Source organism: Cyprinus carpio, chromosome A16 (genome assembly GCF_018340385.1).
Source record: "Cyprinus carpio isolate SPL01 chromosome A16, ASM1834038v1, whole genome shotgun sequence".
Classification (NCBI taxonomy): domain Eukaryota; kingdom Metazoa; phylum Chordata; class Actinopteri; order Cypriniformes; family Cyprinidae; genus Cyprinus; species Cyprinus carpio.
This window is the reverse complement of record NC_056587.1, coordinates 2,677,729-2,692,411: the sequence shown is the minus strand read 5'-3', so window position 1 is coordinate 2,692,411 and position 14,683 is coordinate 2,677,729. Positions and strand designations below refer to the sequence as shown.

The following is a 14,683-nucleotide window of genomic DNA, read 5'->3' as shown; positions in this document are numbered from 1 at the left end:
AAAAAGTCATCCACAGACATAATGTATAAATGGCTAAATATGAGCTAGTAATATTATTTGATTTTATTTATTTTTTTTTTTTTTCAGAAATGTTAATAAGGGCTTATGGTCTTTTCCTTATTAACATCCAATAATTGGTTGGAGTTTCTAATGAACTTTAATAGAAAGGTCCTGAATGTTGGGAGTGACAGAAAACCCCTCCCATTCTGTCTCCTCAGCATGCTTTTTCACACACAAACATATGCATGCACACTCACACACATACATCCAAACACAGTTACACATTCACGGTCTTGCACGCCTGGACAGAATGATCAATAAGGAGTCACAATCTTCAGACCAACTTACAACAGCCTCACGCAGAGGGGTAAGCAGATAAACCTTTTATTACTGTATTATTAATGGAACTATTGTTGTGACAGAAATGTATGTATTTTGCATATGATATTTGCTTTCTTTTCAGATCATGTAAGATCAGATCATAGAACAAATGTGGCTAAGATTAATTAAGCTTTTTCGTTGATTTTGTTATAAAATGTTATTGATTGATATGATTTCTTTGAAATCTGCTATATCTCTTCAAAGGATCAGTTTGTGGGCTTGCATCTCCAATAAATAAATATATATTTATGGAATATATAATTTAAATAAACAATTGTATGGCATGGTGTTTTGAATGACACCACAGAAGCAGTATTATAATGAAATTAAACAGATACTGTATGTCTTTGAGTTCAAAGAACCACTTTCTTTGATCAAATTAGAAACTGAAACATAATATGGCTTAGTGTAAGAGGCTCCAGGATAATATGAGTTCATACTTCAATAGGTGCAAAACTGAGCATGCTCCAGACTTTGTACAGAAGATTTTTACAGAAGATAACAAATCTATGATTGACAGCGTGCCTATTGCCTTGACAGTGTTTGAAAGAGTTTCTTAAATCTCACAACATGGCAAAAGTAAATATGTTTGTACTTGCACATTTTTGTTCAAGATAGTGCTGAAAGTAATTTGTTGGGCAAATAATTTAGAAAGTAGAGATTTTATTGACAGTTCCCGGGCTCAACAAATAACCCTCTTACTCAATCAAAACACTGTAAAATTGTTTTATCAGATTAAAAAAAAAAAAAAAAAATGCCATAACATCTAAATTATCTGGTTAAAAACAAATATTAAAATTTAATATGACTGAAGCAACCTGAGTACAAGGTTACATCAAGTTACCTTAAAATGTAAAGCTCACCTCAAGATTACAAGTGCATCTTTTAACCCTTTATGAGCATGTTGGATGCATGATTGTTTTATTTCTGGGTTATTTAAAAAATAATACATTGTTTTCTAAAGTAATTATGAATAAAAAGTTTAAATATTTTCCTGTAAAACATTTTTTGTTTTAATTTGATCTTCTATTATAAAGAGTGTTTAGCTATTAGTTTGATAAGAATCAAACTTCACAGTAAGCCAGGAATTTGATATATTCATCTTTTGTCTGTAGGTGAGGATGGCAAAAATTGCAGTAGCTTTGGCCGCCGCCTTTATGCTGGCCAGCATTGCAGTCATCATTTCTATAGCAGTTGTACAAAATCATAAGAAGACGTATATATCCAGTGGATTAAAGGTAACATTTTATAATTTGAGTATACATGATATAAGGTGAAACCTATTAAACTGACCAATAAATTGGGTTACCATCAGAGTGTTTAAATTTAACTTATTCATTCCTGTTATTTAATATTATACAATATTATTTATATAATACTATATAATATATGAGGATTTTTTGTATTCTCTGCTTATGTAACATTTCTATTCTGTGTTGAAAAACAAACATCACACGTCACACACATTTCCACTATTCATTTACAGATTAATGGTGAGTAAAATGTGGTGAAAGATTATTATAGATATGACTTATGGATTATGGTTTTTCATTATGATTCATCCAGTATCCTATTACTTTTAGTGAAAACAAATACTAAAAAAAAAAAATAAAAATAAAAAAAAACACTCACCAGACACCGGTTTTTCTACACACAAAAACAACTTTCAGTGATTAATCACCATTAATGGAGTAATTTTATTCCATACAGTGCTGCATCTTTAATCTTAAAACGGTCATATGACGTTGCTAAAAAGAACATTATTTTGTGTATTTGGTGTAATGCAATGTGTTTATGTAGTTTAAGGTTCAAAAAACACATTATTTTCCACATACTGTACATTATTGTTTCTCCTCTATGCTTCGCCTTTCTGAAATGTGTAATTTTTTACAAAGCTCATTGTTCTGAAAAAGCGAGGTGTATGCTGATTGGCCAGCTATCCAGTGCGTCGTGACGGAAATGTTATGCCACTTACCATATCATGATGTGATGCGGTACAAGAAGACAAAAACAATAAAACCCATTATAAACGAGGCATTTGTTGCATCCAGTGGGGACATAATTATGATTATAATGACTATACTGTCTTTTTACGTGTTGCGTTGCGTATCACGCAACGTAAACATAAAACCATGTCTGCATTTGTGATCGGAGAAACGACAAACAACAAGCGCTACACTACACTGCTCAAAACTTGCATTTGAATCATCAGTGGCAAATTCTTTAAATATGAACATGCACTTACAGACTGTGGGTCAGAACATCCGGCATTGTAGGCTACTCTCCCAGGTTCAGGAAACAGTCCTCTGTAAAATGTGTTGCACATACACAAACATTTGGGTTGTACTGTTTTTAAACAGTGTTGTAAATACAACTATAACCCCTGAATTCTAGTTATGTCATCTTTCGGAAGACTAAACAAAGTAGTTTTGCTTTCACAACGAAATACAGCATCTCAACGACATGGTGCCGGCGGCAGCAACAATACTACAGTGAGAATCAAGCTTACACCTTCTTTCTTTGTGTGAACATTTGGGCGGCGTTATGCAAATCTTCCCACACAGTGATGTAGACATGGGGGCATGTTTAAACAAGTCCTTTTAGGAGGGCGTGGATGAGTGTTAACTTTTATAAAGAATATCTCTTTGGGTTTGAGACTTTAGTCTTTGCAACTTTAGGGATTTTATCTATTCACGAACAGCTTATAACACTCCAAAGAGAAAGGAAAACTTGAAATCGCATCATATGACCCCTTTAAGAAGATCCTTTTGATGACGTCAGTCCTTGAATATTTTCCCAACGGAAGAATGTGCTTTAGTTTGTTTCTTCCAAAAGTGCTTCAGGCGATTAGACCTTCTGTTCTTGAATGCTTCACTCAATCATGATTTACTGTACACCATGGCAATTTGCTATTCACCAGTACATTTTGCGAAGAGTGCAAATGAATAAGCTTTTTATGGCTTTGCAAGATCTTCAGAATTTGGTCTTAATAAGGTTACTGTAACAGTCTTCACTTCTGTTGCTCTCTCTCTCTCTCTCTCTCTCTCTCTCTCTCTCTCTCTCTCTCTCTCTCTCTCGTCAGTATGGTATTGTTTTGGATGCAGGCTCCTCCAGAACCACCGTGTATCTCTATGAGTGGCCTGCTGAAAAAGAAAACAACACAGGGGTGGTGAGGGAGACCACAAAGTGTCAGGTTGAAGGTACAAATCATCTGACCTAAAACCTTAGAAGATTTATGCAAAGACATAAATAATTCTTTATAGTGACCAGAAGCTAAGAGATACTAGTAGAACTTTCCATGAATTCTGCATAGTTGGGTGTCCCATAATGTATTAAAAAAAAAAAAATAATAATAATACAGAAAGCAATGTAATAATAAAATGTGTCTCTTCAAGGCCCTGGAATTTCAGATCTTGGTAAAAATGAGGATCAGGATAAAGACACATGGAAAAGTTTAAAAAATTGCATGGCAAAAATTACTGAGGCTATTCCTTCCTATCGGCATAAATCGACCCCAGTCTTCCTCGGTGCAACAGCAGGAATGAGGCTTCTACAGTAAGAATGATTTTAACAAATACCATCCCTTTTTTTTTTTTTTTGAATATTCTCTATATATGTTCTTATATCTGCATCTCAGTATATTTATGTATCAGTAGAGGCATTTACTTTGATACTGAGAGCTCAGGAGATCATACATTGTTAGACAATCGAAAATAATATAAAAATATATATATATATATATATATATATATATATATATATATATATATATATATATATGTTTTTTTTTTATTATTATTATTTGATAAAAGAAAAATTTACTTATACACGTTCAGAGTTTTAAAATGATGTCCAGAGTTTTCAAATGATGATGTTATTTCTCAAATAACAATGTTATAAAATAACAAGTTAACTTGACACTGACGTAATGCTCGCCATGTCTTTGCAATATCTTTTCACAGTATGAAAGATGAAGAGAAATCCTACGCTATCCTGAAAGACATAAAGAACTACCTTAGCTCTCTTCCTTTCAATTTCCAAAATGCTTCCATTATCTCTGGACAGGAAGAAGGCCTTTATGGCTGGATCACAGTCAACTACCTGAAGGGGAACTTCCTAGAGGTCAGTTCATGGGCAGTTTATTGTGCAGAGGGGATCTTTTGATTCTTTGATATAGAACAGAATCATATTATCTCAAAGGTACAAAGAGCGTTTAGGGTACTGTGGTCATTTTATGACACAATATTGAATCTAAACCAGAAGTATTGAACTTTGAAAATTTTAAACTTTAATCTGTTTTATAGAAAAATCTTTGGAATGCCTGGGTACATCCTCATGGGGCTGAGACAGTTGGCTCATTGGACTTGGGTGGAGCCTCCACCCAGATTGCCTTTGCCACTTCTGAAGATGCCAAAGGTGAAGATATCATTAAGGTTTCGCTCTATGGCTATGAATACAACATCTATACACACAGCTTCCTCTGCTATGGGAAAAATGAAGCTGAGAAGAGAGTTTTGGCCAAACTTTTAAAGGTAGAGTATACTCATGTCATTGTCAAGTGAATTTCTGAATTTATACTTGTTCCATAAAATATAAGTTTAACAGTAGTTGTCTAAAACTCTGCAAAATGCATTATGATGATTGCTCTCTCTCTCTCTCTCGCTTTCTTGTTTTTGTTTCTTTTTTTCTTTTCCAGGAATCCACCAACTGGGCTAATGTGAAGCAGCCCTGTTATCCTTCTGGCTACAATATCTCCATGCTTGTAGAGGATGTTTTTGGCAGTGAATGCACAAAGAATGATCTTCCAACGAATTATAGCCCAAAGCAAAATATTACTTTCTATGGACAGAGTAACCCTGAACAGTGCAAAGTCTTGGTCAGGAGTATCTTTGACCTGACATCGTGCCAGGGAGCTGAAAACTGTTCCTTTGATGGCGTTTATCAACCACTGCTCAGTGGAGACTTTATGGTATGCATTTCTTTTTAGTTAAACTAAGATTAGGGAACACATATTCACTATAAACTAAGAGTTTTCCCTCAAAAAACATTATTTTCCATATACTGTACATTATTGTTTCTCCTCTATGCATCACCTTTCTGAAACGCGTAGATTTTTACAAAGCTCATCGTTCTGAAAAGCGAGGTGTACACTGATTGGAAGCTATTCAGTGTATGTGATTGTAGGCTACTCTCCCAGGAAACAGTCCTCGTCCTCCGTAAAATGCGCTGCACACATCTGAAAATTTGGGTTGAACTGTTCCAGAAAAGTGTTGTAAATTCAACTTAACCACTGTTTTCTAGTTTTGTCTTCTTTTGGAAGGCCAAACAAAGTAGTTTGCTTTCACAATGAAACACACAGTGTCTCCACGACATGGCGCCGGCGGCAACAGCGCGATTAAAAGTTACAGCTTCTTTCTTTGCGTGAACATTTGGCCGGTGTTATGCAAATCTTCCCACATCATGACGCAGACATGAGGGCATGTTAGAATGAGACGTTTTAGGTAGGTGTGGTTGACTCTTAACTTTTATAAAGAATATCTCTTTGGATTTGAGACTTTAGTCTTTGCAATTTTACACATCTTCTTTATGCATCAAGAGCTTGTAACAGGAAAAACGTCTCTAGGTTACGTATGTAACCCTAGTTCCTCGAGGGAACGAGACGCTGCGTCGAACGCTTTGGGGAACGCATCTAGTGTGAGCGACTCTGAATATCGTGTGAAAACAGTCCAATGGAAGAGCGTGACGTCACGGGCGGGGTGACGTAAGCGACCAGGAAGCTATAAAAGCACATGCCGCGCCAGCTGGCATCAGCTTCGAGTACCAGCAAGCGCCGGCAGGGGTGCCGGGGGGGTATGGCTCCGAGACGCAGCGTCTCGTTCCCTCGAGGAACTAGGGTTACATATGTAACCTAGAGACGTTCCTCTTCAGGAACTCGAGCTGCGTCGAACGCTTTGGGGAACGAGTACCAACGCTGCCAGACTCCCAAACCCCTGCCTAGTGTGTATCCGAAGAGCACAGCTTAGGACGAGAGGACGGATGCGCCTGGAGTGACCGGCATGTCTAGGCCGTAAAATCTTGCAAATGTAGAGGGCGTGGACCACCCCGCAGCGTTGCAGATGTCCAGCATGGATACACCTGCCAAAAAGGCCTTGGAGGCCGCCATACCCCGTGTGGAGTGAGCCTTGGCTCCCAACAGCAGGGGACGACCAGAGGACTCTACTATCCAACGACTAATAGACTGCTTAGAAGCAGGAGAACCCCTCTTGGGGGGACCATAGCATACAAGCAATTGGTCTGTTTTCCTCCACAGGGCAGCTCTGTGGACGTATGCGTCCAGTGCTCGAACTGGACACATACAATTTAGCTTCTCTTGGTCGGGCTTCCGAAAGGGAGGAGGACAGAAAGCCTGCAGCACTACAGGTTGTGGTGTGACAGAGGGGACCTTAGGAACATATCCCGCTCGAGGGTATATGAACGCTTTGGTCATGCCAGGTGCAAAGTCCAGATATGTAGGGGCCACTGAGAGGGCCTGCAAGTCTCCTACTCTCCTCAGAGAGGTAATGGCCAACAGAAAGGCGGTTTTAAGTTTTAGATGTCTGTCTGAGTTATCTTGAATAGGCTCAAATGGAGGTCTGCACAACGCCTCTAGCACCACAACCAAGTCCCACGGGGGAATACGGGACCGTACTGGAGGTCTCAGCCTCAGCGCACCGCGGAGGAAACGTGTAACTAATGGGTGTCTTCCCAAAGACTGACCATCGAGAAGGGCGTGGTAGGCCGCAATGGCCGCCACGTAGACCTTCAGCGTGGAGTGGGTCAACCCTGCAGAGAACCTGGCCTGTAGGAACTCCAGAACTATACCAACTGGGCAGTTTACTGGGTCTAGCTGGCGGTCTCTGCACCATGAGGTGAAGAGTTTCCACCTCAGGGCGTACAGTTTCCTCGTTGAGGGAGCTCTGGATTGGAGGAGGGTCTCAACAACCTCGGTTGAGAGACCTGATGCTATGAACTGCGCCCCCTCAGGGGCCACACCCACAGCTTCCACAGCTCCGGGCGAGGGTGAATTATCGTGCCCTGCGCCTGTGAGAGTAGGTCCGCCCTGATCGGTATCTCCCAAGGAGAGCCATCGAGGAGCGAGACCAGATCTGCGAACCATACTCGGCCCGGCCAGAACGGGGCTACTAACAATAGACGGACCCCGTCCCGGCGTACTCTCGGCAGAACTCCCGGGAGCAGAGCAATAGGGGGAAATGCGTACAGACGAAGCCTCGGCCAGGTCTGTACCATAGCGTACAGTCCCAGGGGAGCTGGATGAACTAGAGAGAACCAAAGGGGACATTGTGCTGTCTCCTGAGTTGCAAAGAGGTCTACTTGAGCTCTGCCAAAAATTCTCCATATCTGCTCCACCACCTCTGGGTGAAGCTTCCATTCCCCGGGCCTCGGCCCCTGCCTCGACAGTATGTCTGCTCCCACATTCAGTTTCCCAGGAATATATACTGCTCTGAGTGAGAGGAGTTTGCCCTGGGACCACACAAGGATCTGGTGCGCCAGCTTGTACAAGGGGGCGCTAACGCAGACCTCCCTGGTGGTTGATGTAAGAGACCACCGATGTGTTGTCGGTGCGCACCAACACATGGTGATCCCTTAGGTCTGGGAGGAAGTGCTTCAGTGCACGATAAACTGCTAGCATTTCTAGACAATTGATATGCCATGTCAGATGGCGACCGCTCCACAGACCGCGGGCAGGGTGGCCACTCATGACCGCACCCCAACCAGTGAGGGAAGCATCCGTCGCTAGTGTTACACGGCGACCAGGAGCTCCCAGCACTGGGCCCTGATTCAAGAACCAAGGTTTCTTCCACATGTCTAAGGCACGGAGGCAGCGCCGCGTGACCTTGATAGTTCGAAGTGGATTGCCCCTCGGGGAAAATCCCTTGGTCTTGAGCCACCACTGTAGGGGTCTCATGTACAGCAGGCCAAAACGTATCACGTTGGACGCAGCTGCCATCGGACCCAACAATCTCTGAAATTGTTTGACAGTGAGTGACTGGCCTTCTTTGACTCTCTTGACTGAGATGAGGATCGACTCGATACGAGCAGGGGACAATCGTGCCTGCATCGCGGTCGAATCCCATACTACGCCTAGATAGGTGGTTCTCTGAACTGGAGAAAGTACACTCTTCTTGGCGTTCAGTCTCAAACCCAGCTCCCCCATATGTGCGAAAACGACATCTCGATGCCGAGCAGCAACCTGCTCTGACTGAGCTAAAATCAACCAATCGTCGATGTAGTTGAGAATGCGGATGCCCTGCATGCGCAGGGGGACCAGAGCCGCATCTACACATTTTGTGAACGTGCGGGGTGAGAGTGCAAGGCCAAAGGGAAGTACTCGATATTGGTAAGCTTCGCCCCCGAAAGCAAACCTCAGAAACTTCCTGTGTTGTGGAAGGATGGATATGTGGAAGTATGCATCTTTGAGATCTATTGTGACAAACCAGTCCTCGGACCTGATCTGCGCTACAACATGCTTGATCGTGAGCATTTTGAACTTCAGTCTCATAACTGATCGATTTAAGACCCGTAGGTCTATGATCAGACGCAACCCCCCATCCTTCTTTGGAACTATGAAATACCGGCTGTAAAATCCGGATTCCCTGTCTTGAGGAGGGACCACCTCGATGGCCTCCTTCTCTAATAGGGCCAGCAGAGGCTGCCCTCTGACGCCCTGGCTCTCTGGCGTCAGGGCTTCTTGGCCGAGGCCTTCTTAGCATCAATGACTGCCCTCAAATCTTGTTTGGGCCTCGAAGACCTCGGCCGAGGTTTTGAGCCTCTCGGTGTGAGGAGCTAGGGTGCGTCTGGGGCATCTCCCACCCAGATGCCCCGAGGGAGCGACGAGGGAGGAATTTATGGAATGCTGCCGCCTGTTTGCGAGCCTCCTGAAACCTGTCGACAACAGTGTTGACTGCATCGCCGAACAGGCCAGAAGGCTGGATCGGGGCGTCCATAAGGCAGACCCTGTCCCGCTCTTTCATTTCAGACAGGGTCAGCCACAAATGCCTCTCCGCGGCCACCATAGCTGCCATGGACCGCCCAATCGCTCGGGCGATCTCCTTGGTGGCGCGGAGGGAGAGATCAGCGGTCCTTCTGAGCTCAGTGATGTCATCGGCCTTGATCTCTCCCTCATCAAGCTCCTTCAGGAGGTCAGCCTGGTACGCCTGTAACATCGCCATGGTGTGCAGACACGCACCAGCCTGACCTGCTGCCGCATACCCTTTGCCCACCAGAGCCGATGTTGTTCTGAGCGGCTTGGAGGGCAATGCCGGGGCCTTCAGAGACGATGCAGTACCGGGGGACAGATAGCTCGCGAGCGTCTGTTCCACCCGGGGCATCGCTCTGTAGCCGCGCTCTGTAATCCCTACTACATTGCCGTAGTAATCTGAAGAGGGGATATACAGGCGGGCTGAGAATGGCCTCTTCCACGATCTAGCGATCTCTTCATGTAGATCGGGAAAAAATGGAAGGCCCCGGCAAGGAGGTGGCTGACTCGCCCGCAGAAAGCGTTCGTCGAGCTTGCTTTTCTGCGGTTCGGTTGTTTTCTCGGCGGGCCAGTCAAGACTCAACTTGGCCACCGCACGAGTCACCACCTCCAAGAGCTCCTCATACCTAGGCGAGTGGGGGTGGCGAATCCCTGTCGACAGACTCCACATCGACCTCCTCGGAGGAAGAGAGGCGGAGTGTCGATCCCTCTCCCTGGGTGGAAGGAACCGCAGAGCGTGCTTCCGACTCCAGAGATTGGGCGCCGTATCTGGCAGAAGTGGAAGGAGATAGGGACTCGCCCGTCTCCATTCCCTCTGTCAGATCCACTTGCGAACCCCACGAGTGCAGCTGCCGTTCTGCCTCGGCAGAAGTGGGGCCAGCACCGCGGGGAACGCTGGCGAAGGCTCCCTCCTCAAAGAGAGCCCTCCGGGAGCGAAGCAGCCGCACCGACATCCTCTCACAATGCGGACAGTCGGCCCCCTCGAGAGCCGACTCGGCGTGCTTCGATCCCAGGCAGACCACACACAGACTGTGTGTATCCCCGCTTGTAATGTAGCGCGGGCAGGGAGGGACACACAGTCTGAAACGTGATCCGGATTCGCCCTTAGAATGCTTAGATTTCGCCTTGCACTTAGACATTGCTTGGAGCTCTACTGGACAGACAACAGTTAATAAGACTCACAAGACAGAATGACATGCACACACAGAGCGCTTGCTGAAGACGCGAAGCTGATGCCAGCTGCGCGGCATGTGCTTTTATAGCTTCCTGGTCGCTTACGTCACCGTGACGTCACGCTCTTCCATTGGACTGATTTCACACGATATTCAGAGTCGCTCACGCTAGACGCGTTCCCCAAAGCGTTCGACGCAGCTCGAGTTCCTGAAGAGGAACTGAAATTGCATGACCCGTTAAAGCTTAGGTATGACCTAGGATTAAGGGTTCTAATATATAGTCATGCAGAATAAGGTATTAATATGCGCTTTATAAGTACTAGTAATTAGCCAATATGCTTGTAATATGCATGCTGAGCAACTAATTAATAGTGAGAATTGGTCCTTAAACTAAATTTATCAAAATAGTTTACTCAAAAATTAAAATTCTGTTATAATTTACTCAACCTCATATTATTCCAAACATGTATGCTTTAATTTTGTCTGTAGAATGCAAAAGGAGAATTTTGCTAAATCTTTATAACAAACAAACTCCAAAAAGGACATAAAATTCAATGTAACAGAAGAGCATTCGATCAGTGCACTAAATGCCAAGTCTTTTGAAGCCATATGGTAGCTTTGTGTGTTCACAGTGATGTAATGCAGCTCTCAAATCAAATATGGTGCCTTCATGGTATATCTGAACCTCATTAATGTCAAATGTCATTAGTTCCTCCATGTTATTGTGACCAAACTTAATAACACTTTTGCTTAGGCTTATGCAGGGTTCTACTGGACTGCTCGGGCTCTTAAAGTGGAGGGTTCAAAAAGTATGGAGACATTCGACACGAACATGAAGCTGTTCTGCTCAAAGGACTGGAAAACTGTGAGTATTGGCCAACTGCATAACCATGACTAGCAAGAAAATACAGATTGGGAGGAATGAATCTTTGTGTTAGATTTACGACTGATGTGTAAAATCAATAAACCTACCTTTAATGTCCCCCCAAACCCCCTTTAGCTCAAGACATCTATCAAAGACATCAGAGACATCCATCTGAAGTCCTACTGCTACTCTGCAAATTATGTGCACAGCATTCTTGCAGATGGTTATAAGTTCAACACAGACAACTGGAAAAATCTCAATTTTCAGAAACAGGTACATTAAATTTCATGTTTAGCATGAGATTAAAAGGATTTAGATTTAATCTGACCATTCACAATTTCTAGCAGAGGTAAAAAAAAAAAAAAAAAAAAATTATTTACAGTTTATTTGGTTTACAAAACAAGTAATCTTTTTACAAAGAAAGTCAGTCCTGTTTTAACCAGGTATATATCAAAACAGGAGCATTTATGTGGTTGGCAGTTTTAGTCATTAATATTATCAAGCTTTATTTGAAGCTTTTTCATATGCCAACATATTCCACACATCAATTAGTTATTCCTTTTAGTTCTGTTTAATTAATACTGCTTCATGAACAAAGGAGAATTCTTATGCCATATAATGAATATTCTGTGCTCAATACAAGTTAAGCTCAATTAACAGCATTTTGGCATAATGTTGATAACCACAAAAATAAATTTCAAAAATATGGTTTACAGTAAGGCATTTACAGTGGAAGTGCATGGACCAGTTCAAACTTTCTATAAGAACAAAGTGAAATAATTGCTTACTAGCCTTTTCTGTGTAAAATGCAATGTATCTATGCATTACACTTTCTGAATATACATACAGTACATACATATTACAAAATTGCAATGATAACATTGTACAAAAGACCCTCTCACAAATGGATAATACATTTTTTTAAGAATAATTACAAAGAAATGGCAAGTCACACATTGAATTAAACTTGATTATATATTGCACATCATTACACATCATTAAACATGATTACACTTTTTTAATATACTGTATATATGCAGTGAATGATGAATCAGGAATATTCCTTTAAATGTCTTTTCACAGTTCATGCATTTCTGAGCACATGATTTCTAATGAACTTATATAAAGTCTTACATGTATTAAAGTATGAGTGTAATATCAAATATATGTCAATGATATTCTCTGCAGTGAACTGGACCCCTTCATATGTCTTTTTGTGATTCATAGGTAAATGATACCAGTATAGCCTGGTCCCTGGGCTACATGCTTGCACTTTCCAACATGATCCCAGCTGAAGGCAAAATCCTCAAGCTACCCATAAACAAGGTTCTCTTCACTGGACTCCTCCTCCTGTTCTCTGCTCTGACTATTATCACACTCACGTACCTCGTGATTGCGCTGGTGCGCTTTTGTTATTGAGGTTTTTGTGCAGAGTTCCCATCTATACTGCACTGAGTTCTCATCAGTAGGACCAGTGTCCCACTTAAGGAGGTTTTGTAAACCAGGAGACTTGCTGATGTGTCAAAGCAGATGTACCTGCTAGAGAAAGATTTTAATTTGAGAACCTGAAGGTCGTGAAGGTCCAGTGGTGCTAAGGTTAAAAAAAAAGACAACTGATGTGAACACCAAATGTGTTTAAAACTTGTATTCTATGCCATTCTATCAAAAAAGGGAGTGTACAGGTCCGGGAATACAGTAGCAACGTATTGTACTGTGTATTTGAATGAAAACACAGAAGACAGAGAAAAGGTTTTTGCTTATATATAGTAAAAAGTATCTACTAGGTCATGACAATGTTTTGATTGTGTATTGCATCTAATGTTTGTCTCATTCATTTGCATCATCCCTTATGTATCTTACACATATATTTCTGCATGTGTTCTCGAGCACACATTGTCTTTGAATGAAATACGTCATAGTACTCTAAATAAATGTAATGATTGTTAATGACAGTGCAGAGAAGACTTGTGTTTTTGTATTTCAACTGATTATCTAGGCATTTGGCATTTAATGCTATCATTAAAGTAATTAAAATGAATTCTAAGGACACATTATACATTATAAAGTCAGGTCACCTTTATTTATATAGCCCTCTATACAATACAGATTGTGTCAAAGCAGCTTTACAGTGTCAAACAGGAAAAATATGTTTCAATAATGCAAACAATATTCAATTATGCTGTAAAGCAGCTCTAAATAGAAGAAAATAGTAAACAATCCCTTTAAGTTGAAGTCAGTTCATCGTTGATTCAGTGATGTCATCATCCGGATCAGTTCAGTTTTCATCCAATAGTGTCTGTGCAATTAAATGTCTACAAAAAGCCAAAGGCAACAGTGGCATGGAACCCAAACTCCATTGGTGACAGAAATGGAGAAAAAAAAAAAAAAAAACTTGGGAGAAATCAGACTCAACAAATCTAATATATGATAATTATACTCTATATTATATGCTATATAGATATGAAAATCTAATATTAATTGTAAACATAAAATAAAAATTTATTTAATGGAAACTAGGAATTATTGTAATATCTATCTATCTATCTATCTATCTATCTATCTATCTATCTATATACATACATACACACACACACACAAATTCGGCATTATAACTATTATTATTATAATTATTATAATTATTATATACTAATAATACTAATAATATAATTACTATTCCAGTAAAGATTCATGTGTGACGTGTATAGAGAAAAAAAAAAGAAAAAGGAAAAAGAATTGTAATAATGTACACTAGTAAAAACATTGTTCTATGCACTAGCCTGGTTAACAATCACCTACTTCTGTAAATCACAAGTCTACCAGAAGAGGACAGTATAGTCCTAAAATAAGTTCTTCAGGTGCATTTAATTATTTCTATACATACTCTTTATGGATAGTGAAAGAAAAGGTAAAACAGAAATATTTCATCATTTTGTACCTTTTTTTTTTTTTTTTTTTTTTTTAGATGACAGCGAGGCTAACACCAAGTTCCCACTGCAATGTTTTCACAACATTAACAGTAGCTGTAACTTCTTTGAAAATAGTTACCATAGTTAATTTAACTGTCTTCTGAATGAGAATTTTGTTTACATGAAAATTAAGTGAAGATAACATAGAACATTTGAGCATCAGCAATACACCGTGAACTCTAAGTGCCCAGCCCAGGACAATAAATCTCCTCTCTATGTTTTTTTTTTCTCTCTCTCTCTCTTCTCATGTTACACAGCACAT

At 41.1% G+C, this 14,683-nt stretch overlaps 1 protein-coding gene across 1 annotated transcript; it reads left to right on the top strand.

The window, feature by feature from the left end:
• The first annotated feature begins 226 nt into the window (after positions 1 to 226).
• LOC109052575 (ectonucleoside triphosphate diphosphohydrolase 3-like) lies at positions 227 to 13,405 on the top strand. Its single transcript, XM_042772016.1, has 10 exons — positions 227 to 367; positions 1,497 to 1,619; positions 3,464 to 3,581; positions 3,777 to 3,936; positions 4,344 to 4,503; positions 4,686 to 4,913; positions 5,078 to 5,350; positions 11,345 to 11,455; positions 11,591 to 11,728; positions 12,683 to 13,405. Exons 1-10 carry the CDS (start codon positions 242 to 244, stop codon positions 12,872 to 12,874), a joined length of 1,629 nt encoding a protein of 542 aa, XP_042627950.1. The 5' UTR covers positions 227 to 241; the 3' UTR covers positions 12,875 to 13,405.
• The last annotated feature ends 1,278 nt before the right edge of the window (positions 13,406 to 14,683 follow it).

What these genes read in the sequence shown, in the direction of transcription:
- LOC109052575 (XM_042772016.1), top strand. Translation starts at nt 242, where the DNA reads ATGCATGCACACTCACACACATACATCCAAACACAGTTACACATTCAC. An exon ending in GCAGGAATGAGGCTTCTACA is followed by an intron (nt 3,937 to 4,343) that starts GTAAGAATGATT and finishes ATCTTTTCACAG; the next exon opens with TATGAAAGATGAAGAGAAAT. An exon ending in TGAAGGGGAACTTCCTAGAG is followed by an intron (nt 4,504 to 4,685) that starts GTCAGTTCATGG and finishes TCTGTTTTATAG; the next exon opens with AAAAATCTTTGGAATGCCTG.